The following is a 26,924-nucleotide window of genomic DNA, read 5'->3' on the forward strand; positions in this document are numbered from 1 at the left end:
CAAACTGGAAAGACAAATCTAAATAAAATATGGCTCTAGGTCTCAAGGAGCTGCACGTACCCATCCTCTATCTTCCTCTGGATTAGTGGTCCTAAAGCAGACACTGACTCACAGAAACTCAGCTTAACACAATTGTTCATGTGTGGTGTGCCTTCACTAAGAGAATAAATAGCTTCCTTCAACTCTTTATTTGAATTTAATAAGCCATGGATTTCATTTCATGCTCTCCAAAGCACAAGGACCCATTGACATCCCCTTATTAAAATTAATTCCACAGTTAACCTTTCTGAAGAAAGGAACTTTTTTTGCCATTCTACTGTGGACAAGCCCCTGTTCTGAGTATTGTTTGGGGGCACAAACAGAAAAACTAGGGCTTTAACCACTTGAAGGACCAGATGTTTGTATGTGCTCAGCTCTATCAATCAGATGCTAAATGAGATGCTAAATAGGTAATCCTGGCAGTAGCTACTGGAAGAATGCGAGGTTGGGGAGGTCGGAAAATGGAACTTGGAGTTGTGTTGGATTTGGCTAAGAGACAGGAGGTGAAAGGCATTCCAGGCAAGGGCAAGACTGTGAGCAAGAAGGGGAGAAGCTTGGAGCGACCTGGCTTAGCAGAGTGGGTGCAAAGAAGGATGCAAGGGCGGCTAGAGCCGCTTGAAGCATCCTTCAGGCAATTGGAAGCCCCCACAGGTTTAAGTGGGGAAATGATGCAATCAAGTGAGCGTCTGAGAGCTGAGTAGAGTGACAGGCTCAAGCACCTAGGATGGATTCTGAAATGAATGCAACATGCCGAGGATCATCCATTGGCTTCTGAACAAGTATTTTCAATTTATTTTTAAAATGATTTTATCGCCAAGAAACATAAACACCACCGTTGTGGCACAAAAACACAACAAAATGTGTTGAGTTCCTCCTGCTGTTTTATGCAAAATTCTTAAAACCTAGCCTTGTCACACTGGTATCACCCCTGCTTCTGATTTAAATAAATGTTCTAGACACACAGTAAGGGTCCAACAAATGCTCATTCAACCCAAATGAGGAGAGCTAGCTTTTAAAGCAAAGTAGGAAAGCAGATTGGGAGCCTGCCACCAGACTCCTCCCTCTCGGAGAGGCCCTGGGAAAAGAGCATCGTTCTGGGAGGAAGATTGAATTCTGGTCCCAGCCCAGCCACTGGCAGGCCGGGGCCCTCAGGCAAGTCACTTTACTTCTCCTTTACTTGGAAAATGAGATCCAATTCCACATTCTGGATTCAGACAGATGTGGGTTCTGCCACCTCTAGCTCTGTGATCTTTCAGTGCTTCAGTGTCCCCGTCCCTGAAATGGAGATGATAGTAATGTCTCACTAGGTTGCTGCAAGGACTTAAACGAGATAACGTGTGTGAAATGTTAGCACACTGATCCATAGAAAGCACCCCATAAATGTTAGCTACTCTAATTTCCAGTTCTAGAATTTTGTGATCCAACCTACTCAACATGCAGAGATGTCGTACGGCAGGGTGTAATATGGCAAAACCGAAGAACTCAGGATATATTCAGCTTGCAGAAGAGAAGACCAAAAGAAGACCTCAGAACAAACGCTTGAAAGACTATCTTGTAGAAGAGGAAAAAGATTTTGTCTATGCTTCTCCAAAGAATTTAACCAGGCCCAGTGGGAGATGCAGTATAAAGTGCTAACAATTTGAACTATCTGCAAAATGGAATGAGCTACTTTCACATGGTAGTGAGTCGCCTGTCACCGGAGGCATTCAAACAAAAGCCAGATGACTATCAAGTATCAATGTAAAGAGCTATAGGAAATTAGATCTATCAAAGAGCTCTTCCAATTCAGATTTTATGAAAGCACCTCTAAGGCCTTTGTGATGAGAATTTTGATGAACTTAAGTTTCAAGATCAAGCCAGAATGGATATGTATCCAAATTTTAAGAGTATAATGGTTCATCTGTAATAAAAATGTTTACTTTGCTTTTACAGTTTCATCATCTGGCTACTGGATTTTAAGCAGAAGTATCCAAGAAAAACAAGGCCTGTTTGAAAACAAGACAACTTCCTTTCATCATGACCCGCCTTCTTTTTGTGTGCAACAAACACGTGTTACAGCAGACTCTTATGTACAATGAGAGGTCAGAGGTAGATTTGATATTAAAAATAAAAGACCAAAAACCTGTTTAAGCGGTAATTTCATAATAGCCTTAAACAAATGTTTGGTTTCCTTAAAGATGATGCTATCAATATTTTCTTGGGTACAGACACATAACTAAGGTTTTGGTTCAATTTTATTGACAATTCTTAGATTCTTTCTCATGCTTAATAAAGTCCGCTACCCCGTTAACTCTCATCTACATCAGGAGAGTAGATGATACCAAATAGGGAAAAATTAAGAACTCACTTATATTTAGTCCTATAATGCAGACATTACATTTTTATTCCAGCAGTTCCACAAGGTAGTTCTTATTCCCTGAGCACATTCTGAATTTAACTGTGGGGAAAGATGTCACAGTCAATTGTGGAGATATATTGCCTTATAATTTAAAAACTAGTTCTATAACCTTGAGGAAATCATTCAAATTTCCCTGGTCTCGGCTCCCTCAACTGTAAAAAGAAAAGGTGGACTTCAATCTCTAAGAACCCCTCCAATTCTCACCCCCTAATGGATCTAAAACTCGCCTGAGGGATTTGCTGTGGGATGACAGCAACACAATCAGTTCTCTGAGTAGTGTCTTAATGACCAGGCAATATTCAAAACATACACTGACAGACAACTATGGCTGACATGGAGAAGAGTACCGCAAATTTAAATCATCTAAGAGACACTTGTGTTTGAGGAAGGGCTAATTGTAGCAAGTTTCAGGAAAGAAAACATTTCAAGCTGTAGTTCTAAAGAATGCATATCCCACAGTTAGCTGGTTCATTAAAAAAAAATTCCCATTTTCCCAAGGTGGGGACCCTGGGGGATAACAGAGTTCTAAAGAGGGACAGACTATGAGAATTCCAGTAGCTAATGTCTATAGTTATAATTGACCTTGCTGGTCTATTTTGAGCTTAGTGCTTCAGTACAGAGAGACAGTGAAAATGTGAAATCCAATTTATCATCAAACCAACAACAAAAAAATCTGTCACCTGAGTAAAGACTAGTCTCAAGTCCCTACCCTTTTCCTCTTTCCTTCAGTGGTGGATGTGGAGAGACTGTCAGCGTCCCACCAGGCCCATGTGTCATGGCTGAGTTATCACCACCCCCTCCCACCCTGAATCAGTGGCACTGAGGAGCCTGGCGGCTGGATCACAGGGCTTCTCTCTCTTACGACATGTTCACTCACCCCTTGGGAGACCCTCCAGAGCTGCTCACACCGAAATGTTTACAGAATTTTTGGCAAAACTGTATAAACCAAACACAAAGTATAGTGAGAAAGAATTCTGACCACTGAATAGTTTTTAAAAACAAGGAGATGTTTATATTTCTTTTAACATTTGACACAGAAGAGGCCACATTTAAATAAGCACATTAAATCTTCAGAGCACTTTAATTACAGTTTTGGACCTTGGATATGACAAATACTCATATAAGTTGTATCCATAATTTCTTTGTATTTTTACAAATTATACCACGATAAAGCTTAATAAAAATTACTCGTGCAATATTTTTCTTTAATATTTTATGTTAATCAAATGTATACCACAAGATTTTTGTTTTGGCTGCTTAAATAGGGAGTTCTCATGATTTTACTATTACACAAATTTAAGCAAAGACTACACTCAGAAATAAGTTTAGAAAATGGCATTACAAAAAAGAGGGAGTAGAAAAAAAAACCCACGCAGGGCTGCTGTGCAGTAGGAAATCGGACGTTTTCACTGCCATAAGTCTTCGGTGCGGCCAAACTTAAAAACCAGTCCTCTGTGAATAAAATAAGAAACATCACATGACTAGCTAAGTCTGGAAAAAGGAAGAACACGGGAAATTTAGAATGGTGGGAAACTAGCAACAAAGAATACCTGATGAGTTGTAGGAAAACCACCAGGGGCTGTATCAGAGCAGAAACGGGTCCGTCTAAGGTAGGAAATTCTCCCCGCGTGCTCAACTGTGCTGTTTACCACCAGCTTCCCCCATCCTTCACTTCTGAGCACCGGAGACATATGTCCCTCTTAAAAAGTTAACCAATGCTTAGTCTGGAACCATTAAATGTCTGATTTTATCAAATTCATTCAACAAACCGTTTTTGTTTTTTTGGGTGGAGATTAGTCCTGAGCTAACATCTGCTACCAATCCTCCTATTTTTTCTGAGGAAGACTGTTGCTGAGCTAACATCAGTGTCCATCTTCCTCCACTTTCTACTTTCTGTGGGACGCCTCCCACAGCATGGCTTGATAAGTGGCGTGCAGGTCTACGCCCAGGATCTGAACCAGCGAACCCCAGGCCGCCAAAGCAGAGTGCTCGAACTTAACCGCTGCGCCACCAGGCTGGCCCCTCAACAAACCTTTTTTCTTTTTAAAGATTGGCACCTGAGCTAACATCTGTTGCCAATCTGCTGCTGCTGCTGTTTTTCCCTTCTTCTCCCCAAAGCCCCCCAGTACATAGTTGTATATTCTAGTTGCAGGTCCTTCTGGCTGTGCTGTGTGGGATGCCGCCTCAGCATGGTTTGACGAGTGGTGCCATATCCATGCCCAGGATCTGAACCGGTGAAACCCTGGGCCGCCAAAGCGGAGGGTGTGAACTTAACCACTCGGCCAGGGGGCCGGCCCCTCAACAAACCTTTTTTGAATGTCAAGGTGCTAGGTGCTAGATGCCAGGGCTCTAAAGATAAGATATAGTCCCCCTGCCCTTGAGTTGCTCACATTCTTGGTGACACAATATGGTAAGTATTAGCAGTATATACACCAAACCTTAAGGGAGCACAGAAACACATGGCATTTATTCTGCCTGGAGGTGTCAGAAAGGGATTTATGGAGGTGGTAATATTAGATGAACTCTGAAGGGTGAGCAAGAGTTTGAATGGGAGGTTGGCAGGAACAGGAGTTAGTGGGATGATGAAGGAAGATGTTTCACAGAGGGGAAACAGTCTATCAAAAGGCAAAAGGGACTAAAAGACTGCGGGGCCTCAGGAAAAGCCCAGGAGATCAGTGTGTCAGGAAAACGCGCCCACAGAGCTTAGTCCAGGGTTGAGGACGGGAGGCGTCTATGGTTGTCCTCAAGGCTCCGGTTTACCAGGGGCAAGAGGGCAATTATATGCATTAGGAGACGTACATGGATATGGGTTATTGATACAGATATCCGAGGCGTAGCAGAACAGGGAAGAGTCCAATATAGCTAGATTATAGTTTAAGAGACAAGGAGGACAGGGAATGGAGGTGGCCAGGGTTTGGTAAGCCAATTGACCAGGGTGGTGAATGGCCTACAGGGGCCTCAGGGGCCTTAAATGAGTTGAGAGGGCAGGTGCCAGCCTTATGCTCTCCTACAGGGGGCAACTGGGAACCAGTCCCAGGCAATGAATGGAATGGGGCTATGCGGAGATGCCGCCCCCATTTAAAAGGAGCAACTATTCACCTCCAGCTGACTGTTGCTGTGCAGGGCCCAGGGTTGACTGATCTTCCAGTTTTTCAAGAAAAGCCCCAAATTCAGATTTTTATGTAAAATCTCTTGATTTTTTTTTTTAAGATTTTTTAATTTATTTTTTCCTTTTTCTCCCCAAAGCCCCCTGGTACATAGTTGTATATTCTTTGTTGTGAGTCCTTCTAGTTGTGGCATGTGGGACGCTGCCTCAGCGTGGTTTGATGAGCAGTGCCATGTCCGCGCCCAGGATTCGAACCAAAGAAACACTGGGCCGCCTGCAGCAGAGCGCGCGAACTTAACCACTCCGCCACGGGGCCAGCCCCATCTTGACTTTTAAATGTTAGCTCAATAAAACAAAAAATACTGTATAGGCTGAAACAAACAGAATTGTGGGCAGAATTTGGCTGGATGGCCACTAGCGCTGATGTCTTCTGTAGACAGCTGTGAGTTCTGAAAAACTTTAAGATGGGAAATGACAGGATTAGAGCTATGTTTCAGCAGGAAACTGGACCCGAGGGAGGAACCAGTTAGGGATGTGAACAGCTCAGGAAGGGATGACGACGACTGAACATAAACAGGGGAAGCGGACAAAACCAGAACAGGTTTAAGACAATTCAGAGGCAGCTTGAACAGGGCTTGGATGGGGGCAGTAAATGCAAGGGAAACTGAAGACAGTAGACATTTCAATGGCACATGCTGCATTTCATTTTGCTTTCTCATCTGTTTTCCAATTATCGGTGTATACTCGAGGTTAAGCCCGCAATCATAATGATCAACTTAAAACAGGTTTTGTAGGCTTTTATAAAGGTAAACACTTGAGCGTTTTGGGATGAAAACAAAATGCAACCAGTAAGTCAGCTATAATCTCTCGGAAGTATATTAATTTCTCTTTATAAAAGATTTCATAAACCTCCAAAAGGTGACTTGATCTCTGCTCTTCAGGTTAATATCAGACCTACTGCTGCAAAAAAGAAAATCCCAAGTTGGTTATCAGGGCCTCTACTCTCCAGATGGCTTAGAAGAGACATGCTAACTTCAGCTCGGCAACAGATGTAAAGTGTAAACTGAAGAGTTTCTTGGGCAACAGCCAGTCCCTCCCACACTGTCACATGGTCACCTTTGGTCGTGACATCTGTTTGTGATTTCTGAAACAGTAATAGCTGTTGCTGAGAACTCTTCTGTTATAAATCAGAACGGCAGGTAATCTGCTACAACTGTTCTGACTACAGTGTCTATTAGTTGAATTTAATTTCAATATGCTTATAGTATTTTCACAAAACCTAATGAGTTTTTAGACCTACGAGGTACGACAGTAATAAATGAGAAATTAACCAAACTTGTTGCATATAAAAGTAATTCATTATAACTGATTTGAGACGACAAGTCAATGATCGGTTTCCAAGGTTTTGTGAAATGTGCTAACTACTCTATGATCTCATGTATTTCCTCCCTCATCGGAAGAGAGAAATTTTCCCACGAATCTTCTCCTCTCAATCCTCTGTTCTTCCTGCAGTGACAGAGTAATGTCCCTGCCAAAGCAGCATGTCAAGCTGGACCTTGCTTTATCCTTTATCTCTGCCAAGCTAAATAATGATTAAAATAAAAAAGGCTGCTGTTTGCCCCTCCCTGGCTGGTTTTCAGTAAACTCCCTTCCCCCCACTTCATCCTGAAGCTTTTCGTACCCCTGCTCTGACCCTGGAGTTTGGGACACTGAGTCCCCCCAGCGCCTCTAACGCTGTGGAGATACTGGAGTCGTGAGCTCAAGATGCTGGTCCTTCTTTAAAGATGCTCAAGCCTCAGCATTGTGGCTTGGAAGGAAAAGAAATCCTGAACATCAATACTGTCCCTCTAATAAACACACGCTACAGTGCTCTACAAAATAACAAACGCAAATTTTATTTTGTAAGTTGGGGAGTGAGGTTTACTCATTTTGTATTTTTCAAGTACGATGTTACATTCGTTAAAACAAAAAAGGGGGAGAGGAGGGAAACAGGACTAATACTGAACAACAGTTGAAGACTCAGCAAAAGGAGAAAATGTCAGTTAATTCATCCCAACTTTCAAATTTCACCATCATAGCAGCTAGAGCCTGAACTTTGGGGTCGGATAGCCTGAATTTTAGCCATGATCTCAAACAAGTTACCTAACTTCTCATGCCTGTGTTCTCACGTGTAAAATGGGGATGATGATGATGGAGTCACCTCCAGACTCGTGATGGGGATTAACTGAGAGAGTGTGTAAAGCACTAAGAGTGGTGACTCGTACAGAATAACTGCTCAATACACTTTGGTCACTATTATTTTCTGCATAAAAGTCAATGGTTTAACTTTTTTTTTTTTTAACTCTCTGTGTTTTCTCCACTAGTTTCAGGACACAAAGTATGACTCAAAGAAGTTGTGTATCTTGCCACATCTAAGTTCACATTTTTCTTACTTCCAAACTGATTTTATATTGCAAAAATGCCTGGTGGTGGAACGGAATAAGTGTGAATACCAACTGCTGACTATTACCGAAGGGCAATGATTAGCATTTCACAAGTGCTTCAAGTAGATGTGGGCATCCATTTCCTCTTTGGGGAAGAAAAGGAAAAGTCCTGGAATAGACTGTTCTAGAATATACAGCAATTTTTTTTTTTTAACCTTTTTTGGATTAGGGACTTCTTTGAAAATCTGATGAAAGCCACAGATTCTCTTTCTAGAAACACCAATGTCTTGCATACGGAAATGTCTGCTGGTTCCCCATCTTTAGAAGCCTACCCACGGAATGGAGGTTAAGAGTTCCTGATGCAGAGGGTAAAGAATAGTCTTTTATTTTGGGGGCTGGGGAGGCTAGGAGTAGGGGAAAGGGCAGGCCTTAAGTGTCCAGGAAAAAATGAACATTAGAGAAAACTACTGATAAAAATATTAAGGTTTTTAGGGGTTTTAGTAATCTTTTGTCATTGTATCAGAATGATAAAAAATGTTAAGGCTTTTCTTCCACACCTCAAATTTCATGAACAAATTCTAATGACACCAAGGATAGAAGGAACTATAAAATGCACCCAGAAACAAAATTTTAAGGAGAAACGGTTTTAAGCAGGCTTTCATTAAAAGCAACTGTTAGAGATACAGATTTAAAGCAAACATTGTCAGTGTTATGTAACTAAATCTATACGAATCACAGTTCTTCATTAAAGGGGAGGTGGTGGCAATGTTTAAAATCAATGTATGTTCCTAAGGTTGGCAGCAAACTAACCCATGTATTAAAAATATCTTTCTCAACCTCAGTCTTCATATTTTATGACAACAATGTGGGGGAGGGGCATTGGACGGGGTAAATTAAACAGCTAAATATAGTATACGACATAAAAGAAACTATTATAAAAAAAGAATTTAAAAAAATAGGATGAAGAATGAAAAACAAACTTACCCAAAAAAGATGAAGGCATTTTGGAAAAATACAGCAATTCCAGGGTAGACTACGGCTTTTTCTGTAAAAATAATTGTAATATTTAGATGTTTATAATCTCAAATATTTAGTTTCTGATATGCTGGCAGCTATCAGTTTTCGCGCCTAACATAATTGAGTCTTCCGGTAACTATGGCTGGTTTGAGTATTAAGTGACATAATACATATGACAGAGTCTAGCTTTGGTTTAATAAATGACAGCTCCCTTCATTCGCTTAACAAATATTTACTGAGTGCATACTATGCTTGGCACTGTTCAATGTGCGGAGGATACAGCAGTAAATAGGGCAAAAGACAGAAAAGCAGCAGACGGATCAGAGAAGCAGAGGGCAGGCTGGGGGCAAAGGTCCTAGAGAGCCCTGCAGCCACAGCAAGGACTTTGATTTTCACTCCGGGTAAGAGGAGAAGCCCTTGGAGGGTTTTGAGCAGAAATGATATGAGCTGACATATTTTAATAGGATGCCTCTGGCTGCTGTGCTGAGAGCAGACTAAAGGGGGCAAGGGGAGAAAGAGAAACCCGTGTGGAGGCTATTTCAGGAAACCAGGCAAGGACTGTACTGGGCTGAACCAGGTAAGAGCCGTGGACAAGGCACGAGGCGGTCAGTTCAGGATACATTCCAAGAGCAGAGTCACAGGACTTGCTGAGGGATCAGATGTTGGGTACGAGAGAAAGAGACGTGTCATCTTTGACGGGCCTTAACCAGCCAGGGCTTTCGGCCTAAACACCTGGAGGCACAGAGTAGCCATTAACTAGTATGGGCAAGAGTGCCAGGGGAACATTTTGTCCCAATTTTATCATGGTTTGAAGCTGAAATTCTCATAAATTTCTACTATTGGAGCTGTCAGTGATTACTCACTAACTGAGAAACTGAGGCAGGATGAATGGATGAATTATTACCTTTTTCTCAGAATAGTTTTAAATTAATCTGATTACCGCCATAACAGCTGGTTTGTACAAGCCTTCACGACTAGAAGGCCACATTAAATATTCCACATTACATAACTATGACCATTAGAATGGCTCATAAAGATCCTATATAAAGGCAACTTTATAAATTACAGATCTGCTTCTAATTCTCAAAGCATAACCTGACTCGAGCAGCCTTTAGGAAAGTAACTTAATATTCTATGCAATGAACACATTCCTACAAAAAGGGGCTCTGCATTAATAGTTATATCTGGGAAAGAATTGTCAGTAATTTTATTTTCTTCTTTGAGCTCTTTTTTTTTGTGAGGAAGATTGGCCCTGAGCTAACATCTCTTGCCAATCTTCCTCTTTTTGCTTGAGGAAGATTGGCCCTGAGCTAACACCTGTGCCGATCTTCCTCTGTTTTATCTGGGATGCCCCACAGTGTGGCTTGACCAGTGGTGCTAGGTCCACACCCAGAATCCGAACCTGCGAACCGTGGGCTGGTGAACTGGAGCACTCGAACTCAACCACTATGCCACTGGGCTGGCCCCCTTTAAGCTCTTTTATAGTCTCAGCTTTCCATAAGGAACATCTGTTATGCAATTCACATGCTTAAAAACATAACTTTTCGTTTTTAAAATATGGTGGTGACGAAGATTTTGTAGCAACAACAGAACTACTTATGATATCAGGTTAAATGCAAACAGCTGGGTTCAAAATTGTATTTGTATTGTAACTACATAAAAAAACACAAGAAAAGAGACCAAAGGAAATATACCAAAATATTTAGGAGGAGTAAGATTATTACAGTCCTTTTCTTTCTTTTCTACAGTTTCGGTAACATGGTTTTAGTAATAAATTATATAAACAAAAGAAAAATATTAAAAATGCTATCATTCCTGTAAGTTTAAGTGATTTGAATAAAATTCAGAAAACCCATGATTTTAATCCAAGAATTACATTTTATTCAAAGAAGCAAAGTGTTAAAATATGAGCTAGATTAGATCTCTGCTGGTCCAGTTTTTGCAAATCATTGATATTGTATATTTACTGTGATAAGCATAGTCAATTTTACCTGGAACCTTGGTGGATTTCATATTTTTCTGGGGTCCTTCAAGCTGAAATTTCAGCCAGGGACCTAAGAGCAGGCCCTTTCCTGAGCTTGCCTTAAACTGGCCTTTTACAGCAGAAGCACATTGTGTTAATTTATTCTTCTATTTAAAGGGAGATGACATCATATTATCAGCGAGGCTTGGCTTGATTAACTTCCATTCTAGGATGTTAGAGCCTTGCATGGATATTATTCAGCAAGTCAACACTTGCCAAATAGCTACGCAACATATGTATTCTGCTTTTGAGGTTTCTGGAAGCCAAAGAGAGGCAAGGTATGGAGCCGTGTCTCATTCCTTCCAGGCTCTAGATTAGAAGAAAAAATACAGAAGCGATACTAAAAACAAACCAAACAAACCAAACAAATACTGACAGAGAGAGGGGAGCTCCTAGGCACAAACGTAGTGCTAGTAGTTGGCCCATCTATATGAAAAAAGCTTTATTCTAAAATAACCAACTTCAATGCACAACTTCAGCATTCCAGTGGAGGAGAATGTAAACTGTGCCTTCTCTTACCTTTAGCAACATAACCTCCAAAGAGAATCCACATAGATGCAATCAGAGACCCAAAGGCCAACATGAAACCAATGAACAGCCAGATGCGAGCACCTTAAAAGAGAGAAAATTTTGTCAGAATTGTTTCTCAGAAGGTAGCAGTCAGTTCAACTGGCTTTTCAAAAAGAAAACAAAAACCCAGAGAGAAAAAATGTGTAGTTGCCAGTAAAGTCTAAAATAAGAACAGGGGCAGAAGATGTGCTGAGTATCATCAGTGCAGACGGCGGCCTTTTTCTTGCCGGCTGGTCTGTATTTTCTAAGTGCCTATATTTACTTTCCCCACCTATCCACACTGCAAAAACTGTACTCAACCTTCCTACAAAAACCTCACAAAACATAACACAGGAATAGTTAACAAAAAACTCCTATTCAGTGACATATGAATCCAAACACTAGCAGATTTCCCTTTCAGGGAAGTCAGGTAGCAAAGGAAGTTCAAATGTACTGTGGCTGGCAATTAGGAAAGGTGCATTAAAACTATGTTAATAGAGGAAGACAACCATGTTATAAATCACATTTATATAATACTTATGAAGATTTCCTATAAAATAAATGGAGTCATCAGACTGCCTAAGATGAACTCTGAGATGAGTTTATTTAATTAGCACAAATACATTTTAATAATAACACTGCCTTGCTTAATAAAAGGCAGCAAACAGAATGTTATATATAAATTTCTGATTTCATACTCAAAACATAAAAAATAGTTCTGAAATAATAAGCTGTTACTCATAGACGGGACAGTAAAACAAATATAACCGGCTCTGGAACCCCAAGGCTGTGCCAGCTAACACATTTTCTTTAGAGATGTGATGGCCACATTCGAGTCCCAGCTCTAGCTGTTCTTGGCTTGTTGTTATCAACGCTGACTGCTAACATTCATTTATTTGTTCAGCGTTCACAAGGTGATGGCAGGTCAGTGTTCCTGTAGCTCTTCCACTTAAGGTCATCTAGGAAGAGAGTGAGTGAACCAGAAGACAGCCTGAAAGCACAGACCAGAGTTGACTTCTGCAGTTTCTCCTGTTTTATTAAAAAAAAAAAAGTCACTTGAAATTTGCCTATATCCATGGGCATGGGGCTGGCCCGGTGGCGCAGCAGTTAAGTTCGCACGTTCTGCTTCTCAGAGGCCCGGGGTTCGCCGGTTCAGATCCCAGGTGCAGACAGGGCACCGCTCGGAACGCCATGCTGTGGTAGGCGTCCCACATATAAAGTAGAGGAAGAGGATGTTAGCTCAGGGCCAGGATTCCTCAGCAAAAAAGAGGAGGACTGGCAGTAGTTAGCTCAGGGCTAACCTTCCTCAAAAAAAAAAAAAAGAAGAAGAAATTTGCCTATATCCAGGTTTATCTTTGTATGGATGTAATGTCTTGAGTTTATCATTTAAACTGCTTAGTTAACATCTGTCCCCTGAAATCTTTGAGTAAACTGGACTGTCAAGGAAGCTGTGCCACATGTATTCTGTATTCTGCCGACCTCAGGTACACGGCCACGGAGTGCAGGGGACATGAGCTCCTCAGGTGAGCAGGAGGGGCCTGGGTGAACCCCAGCACTAAAATTCTATTATTCTATTCAGTTTTGCAAGATGAAAAGAGTTCTGGAGGTTGGCTGCACAACAATGTGAATGTGCTTAACATTACTGAACCCGACACTTACAAGAGGTTAAGATGGTGCATTTTGTGTTGTGCATTTTAAAATACACAAAAAACTATGATTCTAAGTTAGTTCAAAATGCTAACTCAATCATATAAGATTGGCAAAAAAGGGAAGGAAATAATTTATATGGTACAGCTTAAAGTACGATCAATTCTATTTTGCACACGTATCCCTTATTCTATGCTGTTCTCTGCTGTAGACACTTACGTCTACACATTACTGCACAGGCTACATGCTCAAACTGCACATCCTGCACCACACAGCAAACTCTGACCAAATGTGACTTTTACCTTACGCCTCGGAACCTATAACCTCTGCTCAGAACACCTCCATCCTAGCCCTGATCTGAAGGAGTCAGACAAGTGGCCCTTCCACATATGACCCTCATTTTAAGGGCGTGTGGTAAGATGTTGTTTGCACAAATTTACCTGTTTGACCCAGGCAACCTTCACTGTAGCTATCACCCCGGACTTGTCCATTAGATACTGCATTAATCCTGTGTGAATACAACAAAACCAAGAAATCAGGGTCTCTGACTCCAAGAGGAAACCATCCATGACATTACATTACCAGACACAGTAAGCCAGAGTTCCTCCAATTGAGGGTAAGGCTTCGAGAGTCTTGAGTAATCGATTCATATGACCTGAGGCAAGTCCCTTCAACCAGACACCCTCTGAAGCAGTGATTACAGTGCCCAGACCAGCAGAATCAGCATCACCTGGGAAGTCTCTAGAAGGAAAATTCCCCAGCTCCACCCCAAGTTTACTGAAGCAGAAACTCTGGGGCTGGGGCCCAGCAATCTGAGTTTTAACAAATCCTTCAGGTGATTCTGACACTGGTCAAAATTTGAGAGTAAAATTCTCAAAATTATATTTTGCTAAGACTGGAACAATCTCTAGCTTGGTCCTATCTAGTTTTCCATTTGTACACATCAGACATACTCAGTACAAAGGATTCAAGTGGTAAAATCTTTTTTTTTTAATCACTGATACACGTTCCAAACATAAGAAGTCTTTTGCTGACTTTCACAGACTACCTCTTTAAATTGAGATAGCCTTGCTTTCTTCAAAAGTATCCTTGGAAAACTTTTAAATGTCATGGGAAAATTTCACAATATATCAAGGTAAAAAGTTAGAAAACATATATATGTGTGTGTGTCTACCTCTAGAAAGTAAGCTTCATGAGGGCAGGGGCTGTGTCTATCTTGTTTCCTATTTTTATTCTCAGTGCCTAGCATGTGGCTTGGTACATAGTAGGTGCTCGATAAATGTGTTGACTATATAAACTCTAATTTTTTCATAATAATATGAAGTCTTATTCATTCAAATCTAAGTTTTAGAATGATCACAATACTCATAATTATTTTCAGTGATCTCTATATCAACTAAATTATTTAGTACATAAACAAAAATATTTTAAAACAAACTTCATATTTTTAAAAAAATGCAGATGTTCTTAGGTTAGTAGTTCTTAGCTCTTGCTTTTCCTTGCAGCCACCTGAATAAACTTCATAAGCCTCTGTCAGATAGCCGTGACCCTGCCTTGTCAGTGTCAGTCTTCACTATCAGGCACCTTCTGACATGAACAATTGCTATTTGTTCTCTGATATCACTAGTTTTACATATAATCTCAGACTTGCAGAAAAGTTCCAAGTATAGTTCAAATAATTTTTTTTCCTGAAACATTTGAAAGTTGCCAACATGATGCCCCATGACCCCAGAAATGTACACGTTTCCCAGAAACAAGACAGTTCTACAGAACCACAGTACAACCATGAGAATCAGGAAATTGTCAGACATTATTGAAGTTCCCCAGTTGTCCCAATAATGCTCTTAATAGCAAAAGGATCCTGTCCAGAATCATGAGGTACACTCTGTTTTCCTGTCTCTTTAGTCTCCTCAGTCTGGAATAGTTCTTCAGTCTTCCCTGGCTTTTAAGACCTGACACTTCGCTCCAGCCATTCTGGTCTCCTTGCCATAAAGCCTTTGTACTTGCTGTTCTGTCTGCCTAGAATGATCTCTCAGATATCCCTCATGATCAGCTCCTTCATTTCTTCAAGTCTTTACTCAAAAATCACCTTCTTAGTGAGGCCTTCCTTGACTCTAAAACTTCTACACACCCTGTTGACATCTCATATCTCCTCCTCTGCTTCTTTTCTCTAGCACTTATCATTATTTTACGTGCTATATATTTAATTTATTTCTCTTTAGTTACAACCTGCCTCGTTCATTAGAGTATAAATTCCATAAAGGCATGGATTTTTCCCTGTTTTATTTGCTACTGTCTTTCCTGTACCTAGAGCAGAGCCTGGGAATATAAAAGCTTAATGAGTATTTGTTGGATGAATGAATAAACAAACCCTTATATAGAGGACATGGTTTCTGACCTAAAAGTAAAGTTAGAGACACTGGCAGTATAGAAATAAAAGGATAGATGAGAGACGCTGGGAGACAGAAGTGGAGGAGGAGAGGTGGAAGGAAGACTAGAAAAAAGGACTGTAGCTTTTCTTTGTAAGTCCCTCCCTATGATTTGACTTTTACACCATGTCCAATATACTAATTTGATAATATTTAAAAAACTTTACTCAACTGTATGTAAAAAACTTTTATTTTGTGACAATCTGTGTAAGTCGTGTCACCAACAACACTTACATCAGGAAGGCAATGGTTGCTATGACGCCACAGGCGTGGTATGAGTGGTTGAACTCCTCCATCTTGGGATAAATGACGGCCGCATCTATGATGATCCACCAGCCTGTGAAAAACTAAGACAAACCAAAAAGGGGACCAAGGAGCAATGACAGTGATTTCATATCTTACTGGCTAAAAAGAAAGCAAGGTACCTAAATGAAGAGATCCTTTCTAATGAATTTCAAAATTTTCCTAAACGTTCCAGCAGTGTCTTGCATATACTTTGCACATGGCTTAATATCTGACTGAATATTAGATATGCTTAAGTCTGACAGCAATTAATATTTATGAACATGAACTTCTTTTCTACGTCTACTTCAGGCATTATTTTATATTGTCGTAATAAAGTCTATAATCTAATTTTGTGAACTAGAAATAAATTATGGTATCTCATGGCAGGAGAAGGGAAAAAAGTGATTCAGATTCTAATGGACAGAAGGAGTGGCCTGTTGCTGATATATTCTAAGCCTCCAGAAAGGTGTTATTATTGAAAATGAAAAGAATTATTCAAAATAATATGGGGAATAATTGTGGATAGAATTTTAGCTTTCCTCTTGGTGTTATGCAATCAGTGGTTCTGGGGCCGACCCCGTGGCCGAGTGGTTAAGTTCCCCTGCTCTGCTTTGGCGGCCCAGGGTTTCGCCGGTTCAGATCCTGGGTGCGGACATGGCACTGCTCATCAGGCCATGCTGAGGCAGCATCCCACATGCCACAACTGGAAGGACCCACAACTAGAAATGTGCAACTATGCACTGGGGAGCTTTGGGGAGAAAAAGGAAAAAGGAAAAAATTTTTAAAATCTTTAAAAAAAAAAGCAATCAGTGGTTCTGCAGTTCTGCTTTTCCTTTTGATGAATTACAGTGCAGTCTACAGATGGTTTCGGCTATGATGCTAAATTCAATATCAACACCAAATTATAATTTATCCTAATTGAATTTGGTTCTGGATATAATCAAGGGCAAATACATAATGAAAAAACATTAATACTGCACAAATATTTTTTATCACCCAAGCAGAAACTTACAATAAGATGATATTAACCAAATTCTGACAAGTAGCTTAGGTTTTGAAAGTAACCCTCTATCTACCCCCACTCCCAACCCTGATCCAGTTAGCTCTGGGAACCCCCATCTTCTGGCAATTATTTAAAAATAACTATTTTAGGCTAACCAAATTATTTTTATCGGGTTACAGACAGATCCATACTCTATTAATGACATTTTTACTGGCTAGCACAAGTACTTTCACTTTTTTTTTCACCTTCAGCTCAAGGTATTCAAGATATTTTCTTCACAGACCAAAATTTAAAGCTTTTTTTTTTGATGTTTGTAAGAGCAAGATTTATACAGTTTTATATTTTGCCATTACTTTGGAAAAATATAGGATAATTATTTTTCACAGGTTGTAAGTGTCAGAGACTAGGCAAAGAGGAGATATTTAAAGGTAGATTCTTTTTGTTTACTTAAAATTCAACTCTTTAGCGCATATGACTACATAAGAGCATAAAACACAAAAGTCAGATGCCTTGAGGGATTTGCAATGTAAATAAGAATTTTACACTCAATTTCTTCTAAGCAATATATGTTAACATCTTTCTGCCTTCCTTCCTCCCTTCCTTTTTAAATGAGATTCAGAAGAAAGTTAACTCTGGATTATGGAGAAATGCAATCATATCTCTTGACTGATTTTGACCTGATTATTTCTCAACACTTCATGGTAACTTAATGCACTCATTAAGAGGAGGCATAATCCATATAATGAATAAACGTATAAAATATACCGTCTTATTATACCATTTTTACCATGCACTTAAAGAAAAACAATCTACTAATCAAATTTCAACCCATAACGTCAACTCTCAAAAAGGAATAATTCACCCCCTCATAAACAGTATCAACATTTATTAAAATAAATTCAGTGCTCAAAGATAAAATAAAGAGTACGTATTTAAAAACATCATACAGAATTCCAAACACATAAAAACAAACAGACCAAAGTAATCAAGGCCCAAATTATCAACGACACTTACTAGAACCCCAGCAGTAATGGAAGCAATGGTGTTGCGCTTTTCTCCCCAGTCAATGCACTCTGAGCATCTGAAGCCTTCTAGAAATCCAGACATTTTTTCAGGTCACTTAAAAAAACAACGAAACAAAATCAACGAAATAAAGTACTTCTATTTACTTTCTGCAAATCTGATTTATGTTCCTAGAAAACAGTCAACAGTTCAGGAATAATGTAATAAAAGTGAAGTTACAAATACTTTATTTCAGCTACTTCTACTTCAGAATATTTATCTGGCTTTTGATGAATTTCCACATAACTTTGGAAAAAAAATTTGGATTCAGTTAGTATTTTTTTAATTTAAAAAATGGCTTTGGTACATTTAGGTAATAGGAACAAAGGTGGGTATCCAAATATTGAAAAAGTTTTATAATGATTATTAATTTTAATTTCAAATTAAGTTAGTATATGATTTACATATTTACAGCCCAGGAGCACTGACATAGCGGAGAGAAATGAAAAACTTTGGCTCTGAGTTAAAGCATGGACTCAGATGAGAAATATTTCTCAGCCGTTTACACATTTTATCACAGAACGTGTTTCTTCACACTCAGATTAGGAAATTAAACACCGCACTGCAGGTCTGCTACCCACATCACTTCCTTTCACTTCATTATTTTTTCCTTCTGCAAGCCTGCCTTTTGGTGTCATTTCTATGTAAAGAAACCCATTTCATTTTAACATCTCTATCTCTCATTCTAACAGATATTTTCCAGTCAAAAGGAAGCACAAAATTTTAGTTAATATCAATTCAGACAAAAAGAATCCGACCTAAATTGTCTTAACAAATTAGATAAAACATTCTTCCGAGCTGGGCTATGGAGACCCGGCCTGAGACACATCCATATTACCTCTACTTCAAAGTATGAAAAACCCTGAATTATGTATAACTTGCTCATAATCAAGAAAACGCCCAAACTCCTACAGCGTATCAGGGCCCGTCCACAAAGCTACTCTGTAGTTAGCATTCATGGTTGTCCAAAAACCATGATATCCTAAAAAAAAAGGAGCAATGAATCCAACTGTAAACTCCTTTTTAAAAATTAAACATTGAAAACTGTGATTATAACCAGTGCTAATACGCCCTTAGGACAAGTCCAATTTTGGAAATTCACTCGTTTTCTGCTTCCGTGGGAGGCAGAGCAGTAACAGTGAGCGTGATTTTCGGTTCGTCGCGATGACCCTGCCCGAGTCCATTTTTCTCCGGGCCGTTCCGGGCACGCCAGCGCCGGACTCCGCCTCCAGACCCCGGGACTGTAGGTGCACAGCGTGCGCCGGGACTTGGAGGGTCAGCGACCCTCGCTCGGGCTCTCGGTTTCTCCAGCTCGAAGGCAGGGGGCGAGGGGGCTGCCAAGAACCCTGGGCCGCCCTGGGGAGGGCGCGGCCCCGCAGCCCGGCCGAGTGCGGCCGCCGTCGCCCGCCGGACACGGGGCGGCAGGAAGGGGCCAGGAGGGCTCAGCCCGCGCCCGCAGCTTCCCACAGCTGCAGGCAACGACCCAGTCAGCCTCCGCCGGCACGCGGCCCGGTCCGAGCCCTACGCGGCCTGCGGCGGCCCCTCCCCAACCCTCCCCGCCCGGCACTCACGTGCAGCCCCGCCCGTGCAGTCGGTCAGTCCCGAGCCCGGGTGTCGCGCGCCCAGCCGCCTCGCTCGGCCACTTTCAGCCAGGAAAACAAAACACCCACAGGCCGCCGCCGGTACCCGGATGCAACAGCCCGGGGACCCAGCTCTCGCCGCGCATGCGGAGACAGGGGCGTGGGGCGGGGCGCGGAGAGGGCGGAGACAGGGCGGGGCTAGGGCCCTAGGGAGCCACGCCCACCGCGCCGCCGTCTCTGCGCATGCTCGGGCCTCCAGCGGCAGGGGCGTTCCCCAGCGCTCAGTTCGCAGGTGGGGGTCCGCAGCGGTGGTTTGAGTATACCTTTCAAGGGTAGATGTGAGAAGTCGCTGTGTGTCCCAAGCTCTCGAGAGGAAGGCCTCTTGGGCCTTTGCATCTCTCTTGAGTGAGGCGGTAAGTTTTCTAGTGCTGGGGTCGGTCCCGCAGTCGTCTCAGTTCTGGGTGGCAGGAACAGAGCCGAGCCCCGCGTGGTGCAAAAGTGGGTGCGGGTTCGGGTCCCCACAGCGCTAATTGGGGTTTTAAAGTCTTGATTGTTTTCTCAGCGCCTGGCCCCGCCGTCGCCATGGCTCCGCCGCCTTGGGGGCGAGGTCACCCCCGGGAGGCGGGACGTCCCGGTTCGGCGCATGCGGTCCTGTGTGGCCCTGGTCCCGACGCGGTGACCCACCTCTGGACTTGGCCTTTTTCTCTCTTTGCTTTAAGGCACAGTTTCTCAACCTAGGCACTACTGACATTTTGGGCCGGATAATTCTGTTTATACGGGGCTGTCCTGTGCACTGTAGGATCTTTATCTGCATCCCCGGCTTCTACCCACTCATGCCAGTGTCATTCTCCCAGTTGTGACAAGGAGAGATATCTCCAGACTGCCAAATATCCCCCCCCGCCCCGGGGAAAATCGTCGGGGTTAGAAGCGCTGTTTAGGAGATAATCTAGGTTTCTGGGGAGCGAGCCTTTTCAAAAGCCGGAAACAACGATGTCTTAGCTACGGTAACGACTTGTGGACAGGTTCGCCCCTTCTTCCAGAAGCTCTCGGTCCCTTTCCAGCGTCTCGAGTTAGTCGTCATCCAGGAATCGGGCCGGCCCGGGAGAAGGAGCAGGTCAAGGTCTCATTCCTGAAGGCGCCACCTGAGAAAGTCCAGGCGCCACTCGCGGTCTTACTCGCGGAGCCGGTCGAGTCCCTGCAGCAGGTGCCTTCTACGCGATCTCGCCAGGGGACAGTACTACGGCTCTGACCCTATGGTGTACCCGAAAGAACACAGCAGTTGGAGGAAGAGATCCAGGAAGAGGTCGCTGAGCAGAAGCTCATTTCGCTTAAGTGGAAAAAGGTGGATGGGTCATTTGTCGTTAAGAGAGGTGCACAGGTTCACCTTTTTTACGTGTAGGCCGACAGTATATGAATAAGCTAGGGAACCAAGGCTGTTGTGTCATTTAATTTCTTTGATTTCCTTTGATGCTGTGAAGCTTTGGGTTTTGGGAGGGGGGCATTAGCAGATTGGTAGACCAACTATACCGTGCAATCCATAGCCTATTTTTATTTTTTGAGGATGATTAGCCCTGAGCTAACATCTGCTGCCAATCCTCCTCTTTTTTGCTGAGGAAGACTGGCCCTGAGCTAACATCCGTGCCCATCTTCCTCTACTTTCTGTGTGGGACACCTACCACAGCATGGCTTGTCAAGCGGTGCCATGTCCGCACCCGGGATCTGAACCAGCAAACCCCGGGCCACTGAATCGGGAACGTGTGCACTTAACTGCTGCGCCTCTGGGCCAGCCCCCCATAGCCTATTTTTAAATGGACATGATACTTACCCCTCAGGATTAAAGATTAATTGTGACTGTTAAATGGCTCAGGGTGGAGGAATCTAGTGTAGGCAGTTCTTAATGGAAACTTTTTAATACTTATTAAGGACAACATTATTTTACCAGCTCTAAGCAGCATTTAACAGATCTTACCTTCAGCTTTGTGACTGTGGGAGGAACAGTATTAACTTTCTTTCTCTTGGCAATTTCTGCCTTCACCCTTTTTTTTACATTTACTGGCGTTAACATGATTCTCAAGTATTTTATAAACATAAGTGAGCATCTTTATATTGCTTTTATAATAAATTGCATACTTAATTTGTCATGCTTAGCCTTTTTGGGATAGGCTGTAAAATTAATGAGTGTTTGTCTTTGTCCTTTGTAGATAAAATGGAGCTATTAGAAATAGCAAAAGCCAGCACAGCCACATCCTTAGGAACAGCCAACCTTGACTTGCCCGTGGGTCTCAGAATGGTTCCTGTAGTTAAAGAAAGAAACTGTGGAACAGCTGTACCAAATATTGCAAAGTTTGAGGTATGCCAGATTTATCCGAAGAAAACCTTTAGAAAAATTACTGCCAGAAAGATCTGGTTAACCATTTTTATTTGATTTGTCTTAGACTAAACTTCTCAGAATGTCTAGAAATATAATTGCTAAAGTCAAAATAGCAGATCTGAAAACACTAGCTAGGCTCTCACTCATGAAAATGTGAGAGTAAAGAACTTTATTTTTGGTGACCAGCTATGCCAGATTGGGACTGTCCCTGAAAGTCCCACGTTCCAAGAAGCCCCACCTGGGTGAAAAAAATCCTGGTTTTCAGCAATGAGTGCCAAAGATTGGGGGTGGGGGGGAAGATACAAAACCCATATTATGGCCCCCCAAAAAGAGGCTGAAGACAACACTGTTTTTAGTGACCGATGAGTACGGCGATTGTATGCCTTCAGTTGACCACTGATACTGGCAGCCATGATTTATGGTTCACAATAATGTATCCATTGTAGCATTCTCTCAGAGCGAGTTCAGTTCTAACCGTGAGTGTCAACGGTCTAGTTAACTGTTGTGCTTTGCATGGAGATAGTGCTAGTTTAATTTTTAACTCTGTGAATATTGTGACCATGTTTTCTAAGAGTTCAGATAATGAAAATGAGAGTACAAAACCAATGCCAGCATGACCCAGACAATACTGGAAAAGAAGACTAAATGGCTATGTTACTTTAATGCCAGATGGAAGGACACATGTGGCTGGACTACGGAGGTAAATAATCCAAACGGAGCGTACTGCACAATATGTAGAAAAGAATTCGGGGTTGGGCATGGTGGAGAAGGGGATGTGCAAGCACATATGGAGACTGAATTCCACAAGTCCGGGATGAGACAAGCAAGTACTTTGGAATCAATTCAAAGTGTCTTTGTTGCCTCAAAAGACACCAATGCTCAGTTGAAAATATCAGCCACTAAATCAGCTTGGCATACCACACAAATGAACACGCGCTAGCATATCGCTCACTGGACTGCTCTGTGAGACCCAGTGAAGTTATGTTTCCTGATTCAGTGATTGCAACTAAAATGTCCTATGGGCGAACAGAAAGGGACATTTTTTTTTTTATTGAGTTAATGATAGGTTACAATCTTGTGAAATTTCAGTTGTACATTAATGTTTGTCATTCATGCAAAAGGGGAAATTTTGATTACAGATGTCTTGGCCCCTTACAGTGTGGAGTTGATTCTGTCAGATCTTACCAGCAGTCACGCTTTCTACGGTATATCAAGCCATGTGATGAAGCATGGCAATAAAAAAGTGTTCCCCCAGCTCTTAGGTACTTTGATTTGGAAAATGGGGTTTCAAATCGTTGTCTTGATTTCCGTGAAGATTTTAACAAAACCTCAGAAACTAGACTCCAAACACAAGCTAGACTTTACTCGGCCATCGGCATGTTCAGCAGATAGCGCAGATGTAAATTTCAGCAAATTCCATTCACCCTATAAACTTCTTACCAAAGAAAATGAAACGATCTCACCTGCTAAATGTCCTGCACACCTTGTACCCAAGACTGCTAAAAAGGGGTGTGATACGCTTTCCTGTGACACTGAGGCTTTCATAATGAAAGTTTTTGGTTACTTTTCAATTTCCTCAAAACATGCAGAAGAACTTAATGAGATTCTTGACTTTGTAGAAATGGAAGGAGATGGCCTCCTTAGACATATGCCTACAAGATGACTGTCATTGTTGCCAGCCATAGAAACGAGGTTAAAATGTTGGTCTACCATACAATCCTGTTTTCAAAGTGTGGGAAAAGAAGAATGTCCTTCTCTTATTTGGGAATACATTGAGGATGAGAATGGAGAAAAGGATTACAGTACAACAGAAATTTATATGCTGTTTCTCCAGAGCTGCTTGATGATCTTTGAAGAGGCCGTAAAGAGTCTAGAAAAGGACAAACTGTCGGCACCTGAGTTATTTGACATTATGTGTAAGTTGCGACAAAAACTCATACAGCGAAAAAAATGACACATTTTTTGGAAAGAAGACTGCTTTAGAACTGAAAAAAATGTCACCAGAAAAGAGCAGTCAAATTAAACAGGACTTTCTCAATTTCTTTACTAAAACTATGCCTTTTTTGGAATCCAATTTTGATTTCACAAATTCTAATTACCTCTGTGCTTTAAAACCATTTTCTCTCAGAAAGAGAGGTTTAACTTACAGTGACATCCGGTGTGATTCGGAATGTTCAGAAATGATGGACCTTTTAGACATGGAAACCTCTCTGATGAATTTATAGATGCACAGGACTTGATAGACAAACAGCTGGTCTACCCGAACAAGCCTGGAGATGAAAAATGGATGGACGTTTCTGGAGAGCTGGAAACAGATTCCTACAAGTCTAAAAACTTGCTGCTGCTCGTAAGTAAAATTCTAAGTATTCCATGCTCACATGTTTTTGTTGAGAGGGTATTTAGATTGATGTCATCACATTGGACTGACACCAGGAATCAGTGTGACGTAGGCTTGGTGAGAGCACAACTGCAAGTCAAAGAGAATTTTCCATTCGACTGTATCCAGTTTTACCACCATGTAAAAGAAAAGAAGGATGTCCTGAAGGCTGCAGGCTGTTCAGAGAAGTACTATTGGACAAGGAAACAGAAAGAGTAAAAATATCCTGTATTGTGAGACAGAAGGAGCATGCCATTGCTATTTTTAGTAAATATAGCAGTGCCTGTTTAGTTAATCCTATTATATTTATGTTCTCCTTTTAAAAAGTCATATTTTTGCATCTTAATACAGAATAATATAACCTCTAAAATTTAAATATTTAGTTGTTTAAAAAAGTAAATTAAGGGGCTGGCTCCATGGCCTAGTGTTTAAGTTTGGTGTGCTCCACTTCAAAGGCCAAGGTGTGGTTCCTGGGCACAGACCTACACTACTCGTTGATGGCCATGTTGTGGCAGCAACCCACATACAAAATAGAGGAACACTGGCACAGATGTTAGCTCAGGGTGAATCTTCCTCAGCAAAAAAAAGAAAAAGAAAAAAAAACTGTATCAGAGGAGAGAAATGCATAAAAATATTGTTATATATTTCTCATACACTATTTGTTTAATTAGTCCTATTATTACTAATTGTCACTGTTAATTAGTCCTATTTTGTTTAAATAATAGCATTTATGTAACTGAAGGATAAATAATACAGCATATATAGTTTCACGTAAACACCTGTGTTTCATATTTTTATGTTAAATAACACTTGTGTATAATTATTATCTATTACATTATGGTATGTGTGTGTGTGTTTTGGTTTGTTTTAACTTTGTCCCAGATTAGCTCTCCCTACAATCAGTCCTTTTATCCTTCTTAACTATGGAATTTTGGTCCCTACTTTAAGAGGATTCTCTTGGGGATTACACCCCCTGTCCCTCCTGGTGCCAATTATCCTTGGCTAAAGAGAACCACCAAATAATTACTTTTGGCCCAGGGGATAAGAAAGGGCCTTGTAGACTGAATTGGGTCTGTTAAATAAAATGGAGACTAGGCTTAAAAATCCCCCAAACAGATAAAGCCAGTTAAGCCATGTAATCAAAACTTAGTCTAGTTTGTTTCATCAATGTAAGTGAAATTTAATTCAGTTTATTTCTTGTAAATGCCACCGAAAATCTTAAACAAAATCTCAATTGTCTTCTTAAAATGGTGTAAGATAATCACTTTTAACCAATGCTCTGCCATCTGGAAACCCGCATTTGTAACAACCAGTCATTGTAAAGGTTAACTTCCTCAGTCTCCCCTTATAAATCATCCTGTAATGACATGCCTCAGAGCTTTTGCCATTTCCAGTCTGAAGTCTCCCAGTTTGCAAGCTGTTCTTTTACACGCCCAATAAACTCTTAACATTTTAATTTGATCTGATTTTATTTTTGACAGCTTCTGCTGTCGGAAGTGGGATTTGAAGAAGACCCCTGACGAGCCCCAAGGCCAGTGAGTAGCCAGGTGCTGGTACCTCCCAAGCCCATTGTGCTCACTACTTTCTCACCAACCTCGGGGTTCTAACGTAAGTCTCTCTTGGATCCCAGCTCCACTCTCTTTGTGTTTTGAGCTCTCTCACTTTGTTGTGCATACCTGTGTTTTTGTTCAAGCTTCTTGGTGACACTTATATCTGTAAGGGGAGAAAACTCATGATTCCCTGGGTTCCTAGATAGCAGTAAATTTCCTGGGCTCCCTATAGATACAGTCATTTTAGGGACTCTAAAGGCAAAGATTCATTCCACTTGGTCTAAAACTCTTTCCCCACCTCCCTCAAAAATTCCTGCTTCCTATATGTATACCCAACTTAACAACCAGGATCTTGTCCCTTTTTGGAAAAATGGGTGCACTCTACATATGATACCTTGGAATTACAGTGGCCACTTTGGGGAACCTTTAACTTAGATAAGATAGTCCACCTTTGGGGTACCTCTGAAAAGAGATGATCCTGAACCTTTGAAAACAATGGAAGGCATTCTTTGGTATGGAGGCTTCCAAAAGACAAGTGACTGAAATAGCCTCTGTAAAGGGATCATTACAATGAGCCAACGAAAAACTTAAGACTAAAGCTCTGACTGACTTGAATGACTCAAGTGACTTCCAACTCATCCTCTGCTCCTCTTTATCCTCCTGATTATTCTCAACCCACTAACCCCTTCGATCCTTTAGCCTCCCCCGAACTCCCTAAATCTCAGATGTCCTTTAAGATAAGACTTTGTAATGAACCAGGGATCCTAGCCTCAGCAGAACTTAAACCCTGGACTGGAGCCAAGCTTTGAGCCATTATAAATGATTTTCCAGACCCTAAAAAGGACTAAACTAAATTTATAGAAGAATTTAAAATTCTTCTTGGGCTGGCCTGGTGGCGCAGCAGTTAAGTTCACATGTTCCACTTCTCAGCAGCCGGGGGTTCACCAGTTCGGATCCTGGGGGTGGACATGGCACCGCGTGGCAAAAAGCCATGCTGTGGTAGGCGTCCCACATATAAAGTAGAGGAAGATGGGCACGGATGTTAGCTCAGCATCAGGCTTCCTC

General features: G+C 41.5%; 2 protein-coding genes and 1 long non-coding RNA gene across 12 annotated transcripts in view; 2 read left to right on the forward strand and 1 right to left on the reverse strand.

Moving 5' to 3' along the window:
- The window catches only part of RHCE (Rh blood group CcEe antigens), a 46,934-nt gene extending 44,770 nt beyond the window's left edge, over nucleotides 1-2,164 (forward strand). For all 7 annotated transcript variants that reach the window (XR_011503551.1, XM_014855029.3, XM_044770021.2 and 4 more), the window contains one exon: nucleotides 1,972-2,164. Coding sequence is in view for 6 of the 7 variants with exons in the window: in XM_014855029.3 (XP_014710515.2) it covers nucleotides 1,972-1,998 (27 nt within the window). In the remaining variant the exon portion in view is untranslated. The remainder of the gene's footprint in view (nucleotides 1-1,971) is intronic.
- A 1,259-nt stretch (nucleotides 2,165-3,423) lies between these two features.
- TMEM50A (transmembrane protein 50A) lies at nucleotides 3,424-20,304 on the reverse strand. 4 transcript variants are annotated; one of them, XM_070510675.1, is made up of 7 exons: nucleotides 19,885-20,304; nucleotides 17,934-18,038; nucleotides 15,866-15,978; nucleotides 13,643-13,710; nucleotides 11,526-11,618; nucleotides 8,951-9,011; nucleotides 3,424-3,889 (listed from the first exon to the last, which is right to left on the reverse strand). In XM_070510675.1, the coding sequence occupies exons 2-7, from the start codon at nucleotides 18,024-18,026 to the stop codon at nucleotides 3,844-3,846; spliced, it is 474 nt and encodes a 157-aa protein (XP_070366776.1). In that variant the 5' UTR covers nucleotides 18,027-18,038; nucleotides 19,885-20,304; the 3' UTR covers nucleotides 3,424-3,843. The 4 variants fall into 4 exon arrangements, with proteins under 4 accessions (XP_070366776.1, XP_014710517.1, XP_014710516.1 ...); XM_014855031.3 differs by having other exon boundaries at nucleotides 19,553-20,165; XM_014855030.3 differs by lacking the exons at nucleotides 3,424-3,889; nucleotides 19,885-20,304 and adding exons at nucleotides 5,634-6,503; nucleotides 19,553-19,721.
- On the forward strand, nucleotides 19,801-25,085 carry LOC106839950 (uncharacterized). Its single transcript, XR_011503552.1, has 5 exons — nucleotides 19,801-19,974; nucleotides 20,584-20,903; nucleotides 21,763-21,911; nucleotides 22,505-22,632; nucleotides 23,552-25,085. It is a non-coding gene; the product is annotated as an uncharacterized lncRNA (long non-coding RNA).
- Nucleotides 25,086-26,924: the final 1,839 nt, after the last annotated feature.

This window comes from Equus asinus, chromosome 5 (assembly GCF_041296235.1).
Source record: "Equus asinus isolate D_3611 breed Donkey chromosome 5, EquAss-T2T_v2, whole genome shotgun sequence".
In the NCBI taxonomy this organism is placed as follows: domain Eukaryota; kingdom Metazoa; phylum Chordata; class Mammalia; order Perissodactyla; family Equidae; genus Equus; species Equus asinus.